Here is a 19,809-nt window from a genome sequence, read left to right as displayed (position 1 = left end):
TCCTACATGTGGTATATTCTTTCAAAGGCTCTGATTCCAGCTGCCCTATTTTTCCTTTTCTCCCCCAGATCAAACCTTCAGTGTCCCTTGTCAACCAAGGTTCCCTGACTTCTTTGCCTTTCATCCTTACCAGAACATACTGCCTTGAAACTTACAGAATTATGTTCACAGTTCCCAAAGTGTTCCCCACCAACACTTCCAACACCTGCCCATTCATTTCCTAAGGTCCAGCACGTGCTCTCTTTCCTAAAACTATCCCTCACCCGTCCATCAGAACACACTGTCCTTCTACAAGCAATGGTTGACTAAATCTATCACACAGCCATTTGTTTTCATAGAGCCTAATTCCAATATTCGTTTGCCCTCATCCTAATCATCAACATGCATATATACTTTGTCTCAAGTGGTCCCACTAATAGCCGAAGGGGCTTTGATTACCATACCAGCCACTATATCCCCCACAACCCTCCCCAACACATGGGTTAATCAGTGAACCAACTGGACCCTTGAGGATCCTTTGCATTGATCATAGTATGTGAAGCCCTTGTCAAAGTCATACAGCACAGATAGGCCATTCAGCCCACTATGTCCACACTGGCCAGTGGGCACCTATCTTCACAAATCCCATCTTCCAGCGCTTGGCCTTCTATACCTAGATGATTCAGATGCTTGTCCAGACACTTAAATGCGGTCAGCGACTCTGCTTCCACTACTCTCTCAGGCAGTATATTCAGCTACTCACTGCTCTCTGGGTGAAAAAGGATCCCCTCTAAATCTCTTACCCCTTACCCTAAACCTATGTCTTCTAGATTTAGCTACCTCTGATATGGGGAAAAGTTTCCTGAAGTCTACCCTAGCTATACCCCTCAATTTTATACACCTCACTTATGTCCCCACTTAACCTTCTCCACTCCAGGGAAAACAGTTTCTCCTCACAACTGGAACGCTCCATCCCAGGCAACATCTGGTGAATCTCCTCTGTGCCCTCACATCTTTCCTTTAGTGTGATCACAACTGCACACAGTACTCCAGCTGAGGTCTGACCAACGTTGTATAAAGTTGGAGCAGAACCTCCCTGCTCTTGACTTCAATGCCCTGATTAATGATGACCGGTATCCCTCATTTGCCTTCTTAACCACATTAGCCATCTGCGCTGCCACCTTCAAGGATCTTTAGACTTGTAAACCAAGGTCACTTTGTCCTTCAATACTCCCTAGGACCCAACCATTCATGGTGATTCTTCTCCACCCACCACCCCAACCTTTCTTCAGTCAGGTCTATAATTGGACTTCTGTGCCTGTCATTCCCAAATGGCCAATTAATTACTCATGGGATGGGGGGGGGGGGTGCATTTCAGATTAGGTCCTAAATTGCGTGTCGGATTTGACACAATTATAAACATCCTCTGGTTACTGATGACTGGTTTCCTCCTGACTCAGTAGTCTTGCCTCCCTCACATAGCTACCATCTTCCTGGCCCTTTTTAGTCATCTTCATTTCTTGTATTTTCCCCTTCCTTTCACCCATAGCCTTTACAGTCCACATGCTATACAGCTTGGGCTTCTGCAGTACACATTTTTGTAGCATTTAAGCTGCTCATGTCTGGATCTCCCACATCAAATATGTGGCTAAATGAGTAACAGGCTCCATACAAGCTCTAAATTGCCAGCAACATCGTGCTGGTTTAACCCTCCTCCTTGTCGGTCATTGTAAACAGACCACAATCTATTGGGAATGCCTCCGAGGTTTCCTCCTTGCCTTCCATAGTTTGTACCATGACCATATAATGATTCATCTCTCCTATATCATTTGTCTTATGATTATAAATTTATTGCATTAACATTATAACTCAACTGCCAATGTTTCCAAGTAACTGCAGCTCATCTCCAGACTTTTCCTTCCTCCTCTCTCCAAATTTCTGATGATTCTTTTTGGTCTATTTTTGCATCTTCATTTGTTTCTTTTAACATTCCATCCTTCTGCTGATTTCCTATCAACTGCTCAGTTCTGATGCACGTTGCCATGGTTAACCCCCAAACCCCATTTTCTATAATATAAAAAAAAGCACATCTTTGACAATTGAATGACGTAACCCCCTCCTTTTTTTTTAATTGTCCATGTGCCTAGATTATTCTGTGCAAATCCAATTAGTTCTGGATCAATACGTTTCACCAAATGTTGCTTTGGGGAACTGCGGATCCTTTCAGCCTACTGGGATAGAAGTTTTGGTCAATGTTGGCTCACCAGGAAACATTCCTTGATGCAGGTTTTGACAACTGTGTAGTCCTTAGGGCAACTTCGTATAAACATTTCTTCATTTTCATTTATTCTTACACTCTCAATTGTCATCCCATTTGTGAATAACCATAAATGCTAATGCTGACGTCCATCTTGCCTCACACAAATTTCCATTCACCATGACTTCCATTGGTGATCTAAAATGGCTCCAAATTAAGAACTCAGTTAGGTTTTCTCACCAATTTTTGAAGACCTCCATTACATTGCATCACATCTCTAATCTCTAGTTTTACTGAGGTAGCCACCCTTCTCCAATTCTAGTTCCTAGTATATCCACGATTTTGAATCATTCCAAACACTGGGGACAGTTCCTTCAGCTGCAGAAGGCTAAGTTCTGAATTGCCTCCATGAATGGGAAGCACTGTAGTACAGCCAGCGAGCTTCTACTTCCCTGCTCCAATCAACCAAGGTCCAGTGCTGATCTCCCAGTGTTGTGTGTGTGTCTTCCTGATGTTCTGGTTTCTTCCCACATCCTAAAATACCTGTGGTTGATAGGTTAATTGGCCACTGTAAACTGCGCCAAGTGTGTAGGGATTGGTAGAATATTATGGGGAGTATGAGGGGAGTTGATAAGAATGTTACAGAAAATAAAATGGGATCAGTGTAATGGGTACTTGGTCAGGCTGGACTCCATAGGCCAAAAAACTTGTTTCCATGTTGTCTAACTACAACCCTTTCTCTCTCCCCACCCATCCTCCTCTGACAAACACCTTAAAACCTACCTTCAGGCTTACATTTGCTTATACCAATATATGCAGCTTGGGGCCAATCTCATTTATATTAATGGCATTGTTTACATTCAAGTGAGAAGAACCAGTTTCTAGTGGTGACTGACAAAAATTTGCTATAGCGAATAATCTCCTTCCAAGCCAAAATCAATTGCACAGAAGTAATACGTCTAAATCAAAGAGGGTTTTGCATGAATGACCCATACTCTCAACCCAACTGGACTCTGAGGAGAGAACTGCCTATTTGACAATCAAAAGGTGTTTAGCAATATAGAACAGTTGCTATTGGTTTGCCTTTTCTTTAAGAACTATCTTTATTGCAAGAAACTGAGGTGTGAACACGTGATCAGTGGATTTAAGCAGCATAAATTAAAGGGCAAAAGAATTGGAAGTCTACTCTCTTGCATACAATGACGAACAAATGAGGACTTTAAATCAATGAACTGCGAGCTACGAGATTCAGAGTATTATTGATCTATTTTTGATATACAGTTCTGTTGCAGAATATCAGTTTTACATTTGAGTCAAAAGATTGAAAATTAATGCTGCTGAAAATTAAACAAACCTCTAACTTGCAATTCTAGCCATTAAGGTTTTCATAATAAAAAAAAATTGCAGTTCTAAAAGAAACAAATGGACATTGCAATTTAGTGACTTTCAACTTTTAATTTTTTTTTAAATTCAGCTCAGATGTGAAACTGAAACTATTACCAATGTTCCATAAAAACACGGGCCAGTGCCTTTCGTGAAGCAACAGATCAACAAGTACACAAAACCTTTTGCAAATGTCTTGCACATTGGCAGTACAATTACTTATAATGGCAAGTATTTCTATTATAAATATACAAACATTGTCTTGTGAACACACATCAAAATCTAAAAAATAAATTACAGCATAGAGTTTTGGCGAGAGACGGAGGGTTATGTATGTAAGGTCACTGTCCTTATACATCTGGAACCTTGGCGATGATTTTGCACAAAGGCAAAATCTCTCTTCAGGCGGATCTTATGAGTCCTAATAAAAAGAATATGAACAACCTCAATTTGTTTTTCAGCGGAGTCCCATTGCAAATTGTCAATGAAAATAAAACATTCAACAACAATAACTTCTCCCCAATTTTATATTTTGATTTTTAACATTAACAAGTAGCAATCACATTGGTCAAATTGTCTGGATGTGCATAAAAACAGCTTGGTAGCTAAAATGAAGCTTCAAAGCCCCTGAATTAATGACCTTCACTATTGATGATACTACAGTAACAGTTCAGCAAGCCCTTCAAGCTTTCCTGATAAACAGTACTACTCACAATACAAACTGGCTCAAATTAAAGAAAACAAAATGCAGTATTTGTAAAACTACCTCTAAATTGACACATTTTGATCCAATCAGATAATAAAAATAAATTTAAAAATTGAAAAATGTCCTCCTCTGGCCTCATGCACCATCTCTGCTAATTATTAATTAGAACATTTAAAATACTGAAAATGTGGCATCAAATATGTTTCACCAAGACAGTGTGATGGCTCAGCAATTATTGTCACTCGAGCAGAGACCTGGATTCAATCCCGACCTCAGGCACTGCCTATGTGGATTGCTCATTCTCCCTGTGATGGTAAGATTTCCCCTGGATTGCCTCTTGTTTCCAACCACATCCCAAAGCTGGTAGATGAAGTGGTTATGTACTATTACATCTTTGGCGAGGTTAAATGGCAGAAAGAATCAGAGGGGAAAAAAAAAATCGATGGGCATACCCAAGAGGAAAATCATTTGCAGGGGTACAGTGAAATGTAGGGGAATGGGTCTCTCTGGAAGCTGGTACAGACTTTATGGCCCCCATCTTTGTCACAAGTATATGATAAAACCAGTTCTTGGAATGAATGTTTCTCAAGTGTATCGGGTGTGGAATTGTTAAAAATAAGTAATATTCAAGTTTCCTCATAGATTTAATATACAAGCTGCTACTCGGTAATGCTTGATCACTTCTAATGATTACAGCAATATAATTACTAGATAATTGTCTCAAGAAGAATGCTGATAAACATCTGATGTACAGCCATCCAAAGTTGGTTAACACAAACAAGATAGTTATAAAATTGGATCAGGACACAGATGATGACATTCTGAGAGTCCAAGGAGATACACAGGTTTGGGATTCTCCAGTGGAGACAAGAGGCAGCTTTGGCACAATCACTGGAGTCTGCTCTTCAGCACTGTTAGCCCACGTGCACACGAAAAGTTTACCTGCCTTAATGGTCACCTGACCATTAACCTGAAATCCTTTTATTATTTAAACCTGAAGGTTATTTACAAAAGCTGGCAAATTCCATCCCTATAGGTTATACAGACACTACAATTGTTTAATCTGTTACATTTCCTGTTGCATTAACGTGAAAAATTGTACCTCTAAACATTTATTTTCATGCAGTACATGCAGCCTAGTTTCTTGAAACCTAATTGAGTGCTATTTTCTATGCTTAAAACCGCCAAATTTGGGCTGCATCCACAGAAGTCACAAAGCGAAAAAAAAAATCAAATAAAAAGAACAAACTCACTACAGACTTTAAAAAGACTGAAAATACTTCAAGGTGAAACTAATTTACAAAAAATCTTGTCAGTGACTAACAGCTAATCTCAAAACAAGGCAAACTGTGGAAAATAAAGTTAGAAAACATTGTAGTAACTATTGGATTTAGCATTCTTTTAAATATTAATCATAACTCTGTATGCACCAGCATGGCTCTTAAGAAACATACACCAATAAATTGAGTTTTACATGAAGTAACAGTTTGCACACCACGCTATAATCCAACATGCAACTCAAATCAGGTAAGAGACCTGATAAGCAGCAGGCAGCAAACCTGAGAACAAATGATCAGATAAGTCAGTATTCCTAGTTTTAAAAGTCAGAGGCTTAAGCTCCAACTACCAGCTAGATCAACATTTTGATTTTGGTATAAATGACAACTTCTATTCATTGACACAATAAAAATATTACTTCCATCTTAATACAAAAATGTAATTCTTTAGCTTTTGACTCTGGATACTGGACCAGTGGGTTAACCATTTTTTTTAAAGAAACCAAACCCTCATAGCACTGCTCATGATGAACTGGGTAGCATTAAGAAGAGCAGGATGCACATTTTCTCATTCCACTACTTGATGGAACAGTTTCACTTGAAAGGTAGAAATTTTCAGTGGTCAGTTCCTCTTGAGGATATCCTGAAGTCAACTGTAGGATTATACTTTTATCCCCCTTACTAAGGATGCAAGCTGGTTGAAAGTTCCTAGTTTCTTCCACGGCCAGCAATTCCCACACAATGCTGCCTTTTCCATTTGCTTCTTTTATATAAAGATTTTCTTCTGGGTAGTCCCTCAGGATCGAGGATGACTTGCTTCCACTCCAGTTGAGAGGTGGAAGAAGCCTGCGTGCAAATTCTTTTTAATGTTCAGTTAGAATGGCACAACAGACACCACACAGACTTAACAGAGCAAGAGACCATGCTCTGTTGCACAGACTTAGCACCCCACCACTGGTAACACAAGTGTACTCTTTGCCATTTTGTAACAGTAACTGCTAATCCCAAATTCTCCAAATGATGGTGTGTTTGGACAAGGATTCCAAACCACCTTTCTTCTTCCAGAAATTACATTGTCACTTCTGAGCCTGTGACAGCAAGGCCACAAGTATTAATGGAACTGAAGAGTACAAGAGTTTAAGATAGGCAGCAAGGACAAGCCAGGGAACTACAGGCCAGGTCAGCCTGACATCAGTAGTGGGAAGTTACTGAGGGAATTCTGAGGGACAGGATCTACCAGCATTTGGATAGTTAGAGTCTGATTAGGAGTCAGCATGGCTTTTTGCTTGGAAAGTCATGCTTGATGAACCATTTAGCTTTTTGAAGAGGTAACCAAAAAGGTAGATGAGGGTAGGGCAGTAGATGTCGTCTATTTGGACTTTGGCAAGGCCTTCAACAAGGTCCCATGTGGTAGGATGGTCTGGAAGGTTAGTTCTTATGGAACTCTCATACAATGAGTAGATGCATTTTTTTGAGCAATACAGCACAGATAAGGAACACATCTTTGATTTCAAACTGCATGTCTTCTACCCCAAGGTTAACTTAAGTATGGCAGAACATTCCAGGACTTCTCAGCTTTAAGTGACAGCAGGAGTCAGAAAAAGCCATTCATTAAATGGGCATTACTGAATGTTTGTTTAAATCTTTTCCAGTACGTCTGCCTTTTGACAGCAACATTTGTTTGATACTGTGAAATGTAATGTGATGACTTTTAATGCACAGCTATAACAGTAATTATCTCTGACAAAGGTTCTCTATAATGGAAATCACACCAATCCTTACCATCCTTTCAACATGAACATTTATTCTTCCCAAACTAACAGGTCCTAATAACTAGAAGAGTAGATTGTGGAAACTAGGGTAGTAGTCCATGGAATTTGAAAGATTAAGGTCTGATTAGATTGATAGTTAAGATGAAATGATAGAACAAATTATTTCCATCAACTGGAATGTCTAGCACTGGCAGACGTGCATGTAGTCTGCATGGAGAGGGTGGTTACAATTTGGAACTCTTTCACAGGCTGCAACTGATGTCAGGTCAATTGTTAATTTTAAAACCAAGTTTGATAAGTTGTTAGCCAAAAGATATTGTCATTTTCCCCCCATATCACTTGATATCAGGAATTAGGTCACAGGTCAAACATGACATTATTGGTGGAAAAGCTCAGTCAAAATGATCTACTCCTGCTCTTTTGTCTAGGAGGATTATATAAACACAACACTTTGCACAACTGGTGTTTAAACAGGATTGTTCAATTTTTAAATAAAAGCATCCAGGTTGTTGGTTATACATGACTGTATACAAAGCTGTAACTGGGCTCCTTATAAATATAAAGGCAGGCATTTATGATTTTAATTAATATGCATAAATGCAAATTACCACTGATTAATATGCACTCAAGTTTCATAAAAGCAGTTAGGTTTTTTTTATTGTTAGCATGTCAGTAAGATGGCAGGCTCCAGCAGTAGTTACTTGACACCAAGGTGTTCCATGAAGAGCAAGATGAGGGTTTATAACCAATAGGTTTCAGTTAAACATCTTGGCTTGCCATCAAGTGTAGCCAAGGAGAAAATCAAATGCCCTTCACCTTGAGAGTAGCTTGCCTTTAATCAAACATGTGGCATTGGTATCCTGTTGTCTGATTTGGTCAGTGAATGGTACTGCAATGCAGCATACAAACACTGGCTCAGTATTAAACTAGCAGAGGATCCACAGATGAAAGTACCTAGTCTCTTCTCCCAAGTGCCAATTCTTCTTCCCACCACGCCTTGGGCTAAAAATCACACAATGACCGCAATCTGCATTACTATTAATCGCATTTGGGATGGTTGAGGGTGGGGGTGGTGGGAGAGAGAGAGGAACATTGTCCCCTGCAGTACTATTCAGCAGTCTTGTGAATTTAAAGTTGAGTTTTAACCTTGGGCTACAAGTTGTCACTAAGCAATCACATCACGTTGTAGAAAAACACCAACATCCTTTTGTTGTAGCTTCACAAACAGTTGTTCCATTAAAGTTACATGGCAACTTTAGTGTAAATTTTAAAATTTACTTTTCATCCCACAAGACTACACGCAATACATTAAGCCATTACTGCACCCTGCTGCTCATGTTTACATTTGCATGCAAGTCTGTCTTCTCCAATCCAAGGTCTTTTCGTACGCCACTGAATGAGAACAGGAGTTACAGCTTCAATCACAGCGCACACAAAAATCCCTTCCCAACACTTGATCTTCAAAAACTGAAGTCATTAATTAGTAATCAAGACCACCAAAATAAATATTAATCCTCTTTAAATGCTGACAAAATACTTATCATTTCCTGCTGTAATTAATTGCACTGGGTGTACAAGGACTTGACTGGGACACATTCACTGAAGCTGTCCAGCTCAAATGATAACCGTGACAAACTACTTTTCTTATTTTGTTATCCTTGCTTGCGTCTTCACTGGGAAAGATCCAGCAATGTGACTAATGAAGCTGCAAGTTACATAGCTACCTTACATTAAGAGAAGGTTGGCCAATCCAAATTATCACAAGAATATCATGAGGTAAAGGATAAACAGCAATCCAATATCAAAAATAAGCAAACACATGCTAGACTGTGTACTCTGCTCCCAAAATGTGAATTAGGATCAATATTTGTTTGAAGACACACTACAGAACTGTTCTTTAATCTCAAACAACCCAAGTTGCTCTTATTTTGATGACTTTACAAGCTCTTACCCATTGAAAAGCTCTAATGCACATCTTTTTATGAGTGATCAGACTCTTCTCTGATGAAAAATCAACCTGAAAAATTAACTGCTTCCTCACTCCACAGACGCTCCCTGATCTCCTAAGTATCTCCAGCATTTGTTTCTCCCCCACCATCCCAGCCTAGATTTCCATTTTTTTGCTTTTCCATAACCAAAAAAAACTTGTTAGGAAAAAAATGAAAAAGCTTCCACAATGACCAAGGGAGTAATGCCTGCAGTTCCTGTGGATTTCTGCAAAGCTAATCAATAAGCATGCAGTTTGGTCACCTTAGCAGGAATAACACATTAAGATTTTTCTCAGTGTCCTTGGGCTATGTAAGGGAGACAGAAATTACAAGCCAGTTTCTCAGTAGTTACTATTCAGCATGTTGTTTACATGTATAGTAACCAAATGATCATAGGATCTGATACTGATGCTCTCCAGGCCTAAACAATCAGGTGACATGAGGACAATGCTCCTTCACAATAAACACAATGGGAATTACAACTGAATAATCTTAGGGGAATCTTTTATTAAAATAGCTTTTAAATTAGGATTTTAAAAATGGGGTAAAAAGCCACATGGAACATTCCAATTTTATTCCTTGTACAGAAAATAAATACCAAATGATTCAAATTATTCAATTCACCATATGTAATATTGATATGTTAACGTTTTTAAAAAATTCAGCTTATAAACACTAGAAAGAACTTGCATTCATTCATATAGCATCTTTTAATGTCTCAGGATGTTCCAAAGCGCTTTAAAGCCAAAGTACTTCCAAAGTGTAGTCACTGAAGCAAAATAGGAAATTAGCACAATCCAGGTTGGCTATTTCAGATGCTTTTGTTTGATATTCTTTAACATGCTGCCATGTTAGCTTGAAGTGGGTTATCTTCAAAAGCAAATTTAAGACTGTAATATGTAAATCATAATACAATACTCCTAAACACAAAAGCAACTAAAACAATGAGAGAATTTGGTCATACTTCTTAGCTTTTACAAAACAAAATATTTCAGGATTTCTTTGCTAAGTAGTCTCTATGTTCAGCATCGTTTCCTAAAAATTCACTTTACAAAGTTGACCTCTTTTGGTAGAAAATTAAGATTTTATACCAGTGAATCACGATACTTTTCCAAGTTAAATAATGGTATAAATCGAGTTGGCCTTAGGGAACACCATTTCAATCATCCATACCAATATTTCGGAATAGATAAGACATTGATTCACCATTGTGGATTCTTCGAATCGCCTCGGACAAGATCATGCTGATATCAACGGTCTTTATTTTATGGCACTGAAGTTTCTGTATTTCATGTGGGATGGTATTGGTTACTACTACCTGTGGAAGAGACACGCCCATGATTAATAGGTAAATGCAAGTACCAGATTTCTGTCAATAACTTACAACAAGTCTGCACTGTCTAAAAATTAGCCACAGTTGGGAATGGCTTTTATTTCCCTCAAGCAAATGAAGTTTTTTTTCTACACTCATAAATGCTTAGAAACTTTATAAATACAATAGGAGAATATCCATAAACATTTAAGTTGACACTGAATTACTGATCAGGTTACCTCATCAATTGATGATTCTTCTATTAATCTAGGTGCATCTGAAGACAAAAGACCATGGGTTGCCATTACATAGATTTTGTAAGCTCCCCTCTCCTTCAATGTATCTGCAGCCGCTAAAAAGCTATCAACATCATCAATTATGTCATCCTGTCAAATAAAAGTCAAACAAAAGATCTTTTAGCAATTAAAATTTTACAAGAATATCTAACTTTAGGAAGTATGGAAATAAATCAGCTTTATGGTGCAGAACAATGATTTCATTGAAAGTCCTGCATGCAAGGGAGGAGCAAAGCAACAGGAACGATGAGATGGTTTGCATTTCCAATAACCCTGGAATCAAACCTACATACCTAATGCAGATCCAGTTTACTGTACCCTCCTATCCCTTATTCCAAAATTAAAATGTCAACATATCACAGATGCTACCTGATTCAAAGATCTGAAATCCAGCAGTGAACAACTCCACCTGAACACAATCATGCCAGAGACATTACAATATACACACTTATTCAACATTCTCCGATTTTCCGAAAGCCAGTATAAGCTGCTACAAGGACACAACAACCAACAGTGGGTTTATTATGCTAAAATGGAGTCGACTAGGAAACACTCTCCCAACTGAAATTATGAACTAGAGTTTCTAATCAGAGGATGATTCAGTACATCTCCAACTCTAGATTCAAGTATTGATTAAGTACAAACTGAAGACAAGACCTCTATGCCATTGATTAGAAATACCAATGATTGGGCATCTGCCTTCGAGCCCCTGCACTCTTTAAACTCAACAGGTTCACTGGAAATTTTAATATACTATAAGACAATATCTAAAGTAAATTAAAAGTTGATTGGGATATTAATGGAGAAATATTCCTTACTCCAGAAAAACTGGCACCAGGGTCCCAAGGGTACCGGATTATCAATTTTACTATCATGTTTCAGTTGTAATACATCAAAACACATGGTCTAAGCAAATATGGTTATTTCATGACAGTTTTTCAGACACTGGGATAATGATAAATGCTCATACAGAAGTAGCCACTCTCTGTTGGCTGAAAGATTTAATAACATTCTGTATAGCAGGCAAGAATCTAAGGCACCAAACTGCTCAACATTTAGTACCACCACAAGAGTAGTTGGTGTAGGTAACTAGAAAACATCAATGTAACAGAAGAGACAGTGCAAATTAAAGCTAAGGCTGAAGTACAAGAGGAAAGTCAATTGACAAGATTCGTTGGTTAAAGAGACAAGATCTCTGAAGAAACACTGAACAGTGCCTTTTAGAGATAAAGGTTCATTCACAAAGACAGCTTGTGATTTACATAGAAGCTAGAGGTCCCCCCCCCTCCCAAAATTTAAGCATTAAATCAATTTAATAACAATCTCAATGTCACATTCCAATGAGTTACTTTATCTTTTAACATCACCACACTATCCTTCCATTCTCATTTGCCCTTTTCCTTCTTGATTATTTATGAGTACTGAAAATTTTATCACGCAAACCCAATGAAGTTGCAGAAAGTTCAGATTTCAAGAATGCAGACTTTAATAATGTTCACCATTCCATTCCATTATCAATGAAGTCAAATAAACTCAAGATAACAAGTAGGATAATTATAGTTTCATTGATCCATTGCCACCAGAACAGAGTGCTGACAAAGCCATCTTATTTACACAGAAGCTTAATGAATGGAGGGTTTTTAAGTATTGTTTGACAAACTTGGAGTTTTTTTTTGAGGATATAACAACTGCGGTGGACAGAGGGGAACAGGTGGATGTTGGATTTCCAGGTGTTCAATAAGGTGCCACATAAAAGGCTTATCCATAAGGGTGCATGGAGTTGGGGGTGATGTATTAGCATTGATAGAGGATTGGTTAACCAATAGATGGCGGAGTATTGGGATAAATGGGTGTTTCTCTGGTTGGCAATCAGTGGTGAGCGGGGTGCTGCAGGGGTCAGTGCTGGGCCAGCAACTCATGATATACATTATATACATTAATGATTTGAAACAGGGAACTGAGTATAGCGTATCTAAGTTTGCTGATGACACTAAATTGAGTGGAAAAGCAAATTGCAGAGAGTCTTGAGATATAGCTAGGTTAGGTGAGTAGGCAAGGGTCTGACAGATGGAGTACAACATTGGTAAATGAGAGATCATCCACTTTGGAAGGAAAAATAGATCAGATTATTATTTAAATGGCGAAAGATTGCAAGCATGCTCTTGTGCAGAGGGAGTTGGGAGTGCTTGTGCATGAATTGCAAAAGGTTGGTTTGAAGGTGCAACAGGTTATCAAAAAGGCAAATGGAATGTTGGCCTTCATTGCCAGAGGGAGTGAATTTAAGAGCAGGGAGGTTATGCTGCAACTGTACAGGGTATTGGTGAGGCCACACCTGGAGTAATGCGTGCAGTTCAGGTCTTCGTACAAGAAAAGGTATAATGGTTTTGGAGGCGGTGCAGAGGAGGTTCACCAGGTTGATTCCTGAGATGAAGGAGTTAGCCTGGGAGGAGAGATTGAGTTGCCTGGGACTATACTCACTGAAATTCAGAAGAATGAGGGGGGATCTTATAGAAATATGAAATTATGAAAGGGATAGATAGAGGCAGGAAGGTGAGACTGGAACTCGGGGACATAGCCTCAAGATCTGGGGGAGTAGATTTAGGACAGAGAAAAGAACAAACTGCTTTTCCCAGAGGGTAGTGAATCTGTGGAATTCTCTGCCCAAGGAAGCAGTAGAGGCTACTTCATTAAATGTATTTAAGACACAGTTAGATAGATTTTTGCACAGTAGGGGAATTGAGGGTTATGGGGAAAAGGCAGGTAGGTGGAGCAGAGTCCATGGCCAGATCAGCCATTGTGGAGCAGGCTTGATGGGTCAGATAGCCTACTCCTGCTCCGACTTCTTACGTTCTTATTATATCAATTTTATATCAATGATGAAATGTGAATAAATTGGAGTGCCCTCATTTTTCAGTAGAGTTGTACATTTTAGCTAACTTTGAAACCTAGGAGAATACAGATATGAATCCAGGGATAGGTATCAATATCTTCAGAAAGTCAACAAGGTTCAAGTAACTTTGATAGGTTCCATACATTTTGAAAGTGCTAGTTTATAGTAATATTTGGAATTATAAATATGTTTAAGTCCAATTACTAATTAAAACTGGTTTCACTTGTTAATGCGCATGAAGGTTAGTTTTTTTTCCTGGAAGACAATTTATAAACAAGAACTCTGCCAGAGTAGATAAAGACTTAAAAACCTAACTAACCAATTTTACTAGTTCAGTGCAATTATATTAGTTTTCATGTCCCCTTATTATCTCTCAAAGGCATCGTTGTTCATTGGAAAAAAAAAACAGGTTAAACCAGACCAAAATTTGCAACAATTTACACAAGGTATGTTGTGAACTAAAAATTTTAAAGTGGACTTGAGAAAGAAATTAACAACAACTGATTCAATATTATTAAACAAAAATAACCATTCTTAGATTTTATATGTTGAGAAGCACTGTACTGATGTTTGAAAAAAAGTACGTGGTTTTAAAAATTCCAATTCTTATTCCAGAAAAGCTCTACTGTTTGTATTATACTCAGGTAATTTCCAAATTAAATTTTCTCGTCATTGCAATATATTTATCTTACACTTATTTTATGAATATGTTAAAGCTAAAAGTGTCAAAGCTTGTATTAACTACAATAAAACTCAGATAATCTGCCATCCAATTGTTTGGAAATCCCAAATGATTCAGCATTTGGCTCACCAGCACCCTGATTCCTGAACCCCCTTTGAACTCAGTGGGTTCATTGGAAAATTTGTCATATTACGATGCACTACCTTATTAAAAAAAAGTTGTGTGGGGGAATTAACAGGAATAATATCCAATAATCTAGAAAATCCCCCAGAACTCCACATCCAGAGTTAGAGGGTACTTAATTATCTGCGTTTTACCACACATAATTTACTATTTTGTACTTCCAGCAACACTGAATACCTCTTGGAAAGCTAGAATACATTTCCCCTTACCAGTATTGCCCACAACATTGTAAACATGCAAACCACAATTCTGATACTCTTAAAATGTGTTGGAAGAAGCAACTTACCACAATAATAGCAATTCTTCCTCCTACATCTCCAACAACTGTGATTGGGGGTTTTTCCTTTGGAATTGACACTAAAGGGAAAAAGTCAATACTTATGCACACACCAGTACAAGCTAAACGCATGCAACCTTTTCATGCCAAAAAAAACTCTCGTTGTCAATTACAGGACAGATGGGATTTGCATTTAGAATGAAGGTGTCTTCTTAAATGCAATTATAAATATAAACACAAAGAACAATTCATTCTCTTTGTTACATCCAATGAGCTCCACTGTACAGTAGAAAAGGTATGGCCTCATCACAAATTAGAACAATGACTTTACAAGAGTTTAAACATCCAATTTGGAACAGTCTGTTTCATGAAGGAGGAAAATTAGATACATTAGATATTGGCCTAAGTTTGATGACTATTATCCCAGGATATGCCTTAACCAAAAGCAGCCAGTAAACCTACTGGGAATCTCCAGACTGGGATGTATGGCTGCTGCATTTTTCACCATCGGTGGCGAATGTCGGCCATCTACCAAATCCGACTCTGCGTCTTGTACTTCACCGTGTATCACTGCAATTCCTAGGCGCAACCGCTCAGCAAAAGACTGTGCTCTGAAACAAAACAAAAGAACATTAATGGGACAGAACCTCAACAACAATGCTTTTTGTAATGCAACACCACTGCGGGGTGTCTGCTTTAAGCAGAGTACATCCAAGATCTGAAGATAATCAAAGCAGACCTTTTGGCAGATGCTGGTGACTTGGCAACAATCACTGCGTTCCTGTAGTCAGGGATCTGCATCACACAAAAAAAAAGCAGAGAGTATTATCAGATACATCTTCCTCAACAATCCTCACATACGCTGTGATGCATAGTACTTGATGCATTTTTAGCAAATTATAAGAGTTTAAAATTTTAAAATCAGCAACTCTTAAAAATACTCTGAATAAAGTTAATTATTTTCATTTTCTTGCAAGTGCAACAAACAAGAAATGAAACCATATCTGTTAATGTCCAAAATGAGCACATTAGTCCTTTACATTTCTATTGCACTATGCAAATTTGAAAGCCAGCAGGGTTCTGTTATTAAGCGGTACCAGAAAAGTAAAGCTTTAGCACTCAAATCATTGCTTAGCGTGACAGATTTCTAAATTCACACTATAATCCAATAATGCTAATTTATGCTTCATACCAAAAATAATTTCATAAACCACACAATACAGAAAAGCTATTTTTGCAATTAGACCATTTTACCAAGAAGTTCATTTCTCTTATTCCCACTAAGGTCAAAATTTCTCAAAAACAGTCTAGGTTAAAACATCTCAAAATAGATTCTACTAGGTCTGTGTATACACAATATAACCCACCCCCAACTCTTATTTTCAGCTAATGCTTATAACACTAGTGGGTCTCAGAAATAAACTCAAAGTTATAGTCGCTGAGCGATAAATTATACAGGGCAATACTACTCAGTACTGCATTTGATAATTGAGTATTGCCGTTCTTTTTATTGCCAAACTAAACAAAATCTAACTTTAAAAACAGCACCAATCCTGAATTAAACTTCACTGTCATTAAACTAGTCTGATTTGATGCATTACAAATTAACTCTCCATATTCAATGGTCCATGAGTGCCCTTAAATTCTTATCAGTAAGCAGTGTTGAACAATAACGCATAATGTTAAAACAAATTAGGAAGCCTCTACATTTTTTGATCAATCAAAAATTGGGGCAAATAAAGGAAGTCCAGTACTGATAAAGATTACAGATATTTTTGTAGGCAGCTACCAGTGGTTGTTTCTCGTCCCTGAAAACAGTGTATTATCAGTCAGTAACTCCATTAACCTCACCTCTTCCTGAATGTATTGTAACAGGAATGGGGACGCTCGCAGATTATCAACTGGAATATTGAAAAATCCCTGGATTTCTTTCTGATGCAAATCCATTGTAATCAGGTGAGTCAAGCCTGAGGAGAGTGTGGAAATGAATACAAATCTGCAACAGCAGCTTAAGTATTTATGCACTTAGTGTCCTAGCAGCAGTAATCAAACCACACAAGGAAAAGAAAGATACTAAACCAGGACATTCACACATTTTTTTTCCATTTGCCTCAATGATACGCCTTTGCTTTCTGAATGCATTTCATTCTTTAAGGCGAGATGACCTCCTTCATGAAGAATAAAGTGCCTGGGCATTATTGCACTCAGAACAAATTTAGAATATTAAGTTTATTAATGAATTCATTCCAAATGACTCAAGGATCACTGGTAACACCAAATGGACTTCATTCAGCACAAGACATGGTGCACCCAAGCAATAGCTTACGGAGAATAATTGAGCTGTGCCCTGCAAAGTCGTCAGGATTGCTTGTTCAACACCCCCATCTATTGATATTCTGTAAATTGTGGTTTAAACCATTTAGAATATATCACAACCATGATGCAAAACCTATGGAGTTTTGTGAAAGTGATTTATATTCAGACTATTAAAGTTTGATTTGATAACACTCATATAAATTGGGTATCTGCTTGTTCGGACTTCAACCTTGTATTCTTAATCATACTACTTTGGAAAAGGTGGCATTGCGTTTGAAGTTACTAGATTTTAAATTTCCAAAGACTGAATTAAAGATCTGAAAACAAAAGCTCAATACCCCCATAGCAGCTGGGGAACTTGCATTCAATTCACTGTGATCTGGAATTTTATAAAAGACTTGCAATAATGATCATGAAAACTAGAACTGTCTTAAAAACCCATTGGTTCATTTATGTCCTTATGAGAGAAAAACCTATCAAACTCGCTGACTGGCCTGTTTGTGATTTCAGCTGCACAGCAGTGGAATAAAATAGCCCAGTGAACCACTCAGTTCTAGCGCAATAAATTCTGGCCCTGACAACACCACCCACATGAAGGAGAAGAAAAATTATTTTTCCTAACTGCTGAACTGTAACTGGACACGTCAACTATAAAGAAAAATCTCTGCACTGAAGAGAAATGGTACATCTGATGTTTAATTATGAGGAGGCTTTATTTCTGCAAAGGTATTAGCCTAGTTTAGAATATTCCAGAGCTAGTCTGATTAAGGTTCCCATGCACAGCAATCTTCCTCCAGTTCATTTCTGTTGATAGTGCTCTTTTTAATTGAGCTGGTATTTTAATTATATTGCTACTTTTCCCTTACGCAACATATTCTGACACTTGCAATTCCCACAGACCCCAAGGAACTAAACACATAATAAAATTGCATCTGTAAATTTTGTACTTCAAGCATTTTACACTGAAGATGTTCCTTGAGCATTTCATGTTTTCTGAAGTGCAAGCTGGCCCTCACCCAGACCAGAAAGGCTAGGAACAAGATGCAGAAAAATAAAATGCCAGAAATGATTTCAGATTTCTTGAATTTACAGTACTTTGCTCGAGGAACAAGATATAACAGGGAACACGGGAGGGAGAGGTCCTTAAGAAAGGACTAAGATTTTTTTTATAGTTTGTAGCAAAGAAAATGTATCAGAAAATTCAAATTTATAACGAAGGCTTGAAAGTTGGTCTCATGGCTGCATTGTCAATGCAGCAGACAAGCAGAGTTGAGAAGCTCACATGGAAGAACCTACCATGTCACCTATATTAGTAAATTGGTTTATTATTGTCACATGTACCAAGGTACAGTGAAAAACTGTTTTGCATGCTATGCATACAGATCATTTCATCACGTCAGTACATTGAGGAGTACGAAGGAAAACAAAAACAGAATGCAGAATAAAGTGTAACTATTTGTTAGCTACCAGTTTTAAGACACACTAATATGTTGCCAATTGTGGTTTTAACTAATAAAAGGTTTATGACCCAATAACTAAAATACCAATGCTTAACTTTAGTGTACAAATCAGGTCAAGTTCACACAATTTTGGAATCTTTGACCAACACAGGATCTGCAAGAAACATTAGGTCAATTAAAGGCAAAGTCAAAAATACACTCAGTAACTCTGTGTACTATCCAAGGTTCTATGCATGGCCAAGATGCAACCGATCATGAACTATTCAATTGAGTTCATTTAAAATGTCACCAGATGGCTGAACAATAAAAGTGGACAAACCCATTCAGTTGCAAACTGGGGAGAAGAGACCAAGGTATTCCAGATTTTCTGTGTTGCAACCCCAGTACCAGGGTAGGGACTGAGCCAAAAATTGTGACACATGTCAGTATGACAGAAAGAGCAAGAGATGAGGTCCTATGTTAGACTTTCAGAAGCTGGAAAGTTAAAAAGTAGTACAAGATAAACTGCTGGAAGAGCTCAGCTGGTCAAGCAGCATCTGTGGAGGCAAAAGGATGGTTGATGTTTGGGGTCGAGACCCTGAATCAGGACTGAGTGTAGAGGAAAGATAGCCAGTACATAAAAGAGGGAGGGGGTGGGGCACAGGCTGGAAGGTGATTGGTACAACAAGATTGATTGGGGGGGTGGGGGAGGGGGGTGAAGAAATGGGCAGATGGAGATGGTGGGGGGTAGGGAGAGCATTGAGGCAGAGGCTGGTAGGCAATAGGTGTAACCAGATGAGGGAGGGTGATGGTCAGATGGAACCAGATGAGGGAGGGGAAAAGAAACCCAGATAGCTAGACATGTGGGTGATGGGCAGATGGAGCCAGATGAGGGAGGGGAAAAGAAACCCAGATAGCTAGACATGTGGGTGATGGGCAGATGGAGCCAGGTGGGGATGACGAGCCAAGGTAACAGGGGAACGTAGGGGTGGGGAATGCAAAAAGGTAAACAAAGGAAGAGAGACCTTGGACAGGTTAATGGTGGAAAAGGA

General features: G+C 38.3%; 1 protein-coding gene across 3 annotated transcripts in view; it reads right to left on the bottom strand.

Moving 5' to 3' along the window:
- Positions 1 to 3,668: 3,668 nt before the first annotated feature.
- prpsap2 (phosphoribosyl pyrophosphate synthetase-associated protein 2) overlaps positions 3,669 to 19,809 on the bottom strand; it is a 41,332-nt gene continuing 25,191 nt past the window's right edge. The window contains exons 6-12 of one of the 3 annotated variants that reach the window (XM_052021836.1): positions 16,854 to 16,969; positions 15,742 to 15,797; positions 15,465 to 15,613; positions 15,012 to 15,082; positions 10,914 to 11,060; positions 10,569 to 10,680; positions 3,669 to 4,040 (exon numbers count right to left, since the gene is read on the bottom strand). In XM_052021836.1, the coding sequence (XP_051877796.1) occupies positions 4,021 to 4,040; positions 10,569 to 10,680; positions 10,914 to 11,060; positions 15,012 to 15,082; positions 15,465 to 15,613; positions 15,742 to 15,797; positions 16,854 to 16,969 (671 nt within the window). In that variant the 3' untranslated portion in view covers positions 3,669 to 4,020. The other 2 variants (XM_052021834.1, XM_052021835.1) reach the window with 2 other exon arrangements.

The sequence above is a fragment of the Pristis pectinata genome, chromosome 8, assembly GCF_009764475.1.
Source record: "Pristis pectinata isolate sPriPec2 chromosome 8, sPriPec2.1.pri, whole genome shotgun sequence".
Lineage (NCBI taxonomy): Eukaryota > Metazoa > Chordata > Chondrichthyes > Rhinopristiformes > Pristidae > Pristis > Pristis pectinata.
Note: the sequence above shows the minus strand (reverse complement) of the source record. Positions and strands in the feature narration are given on the sequence as shown.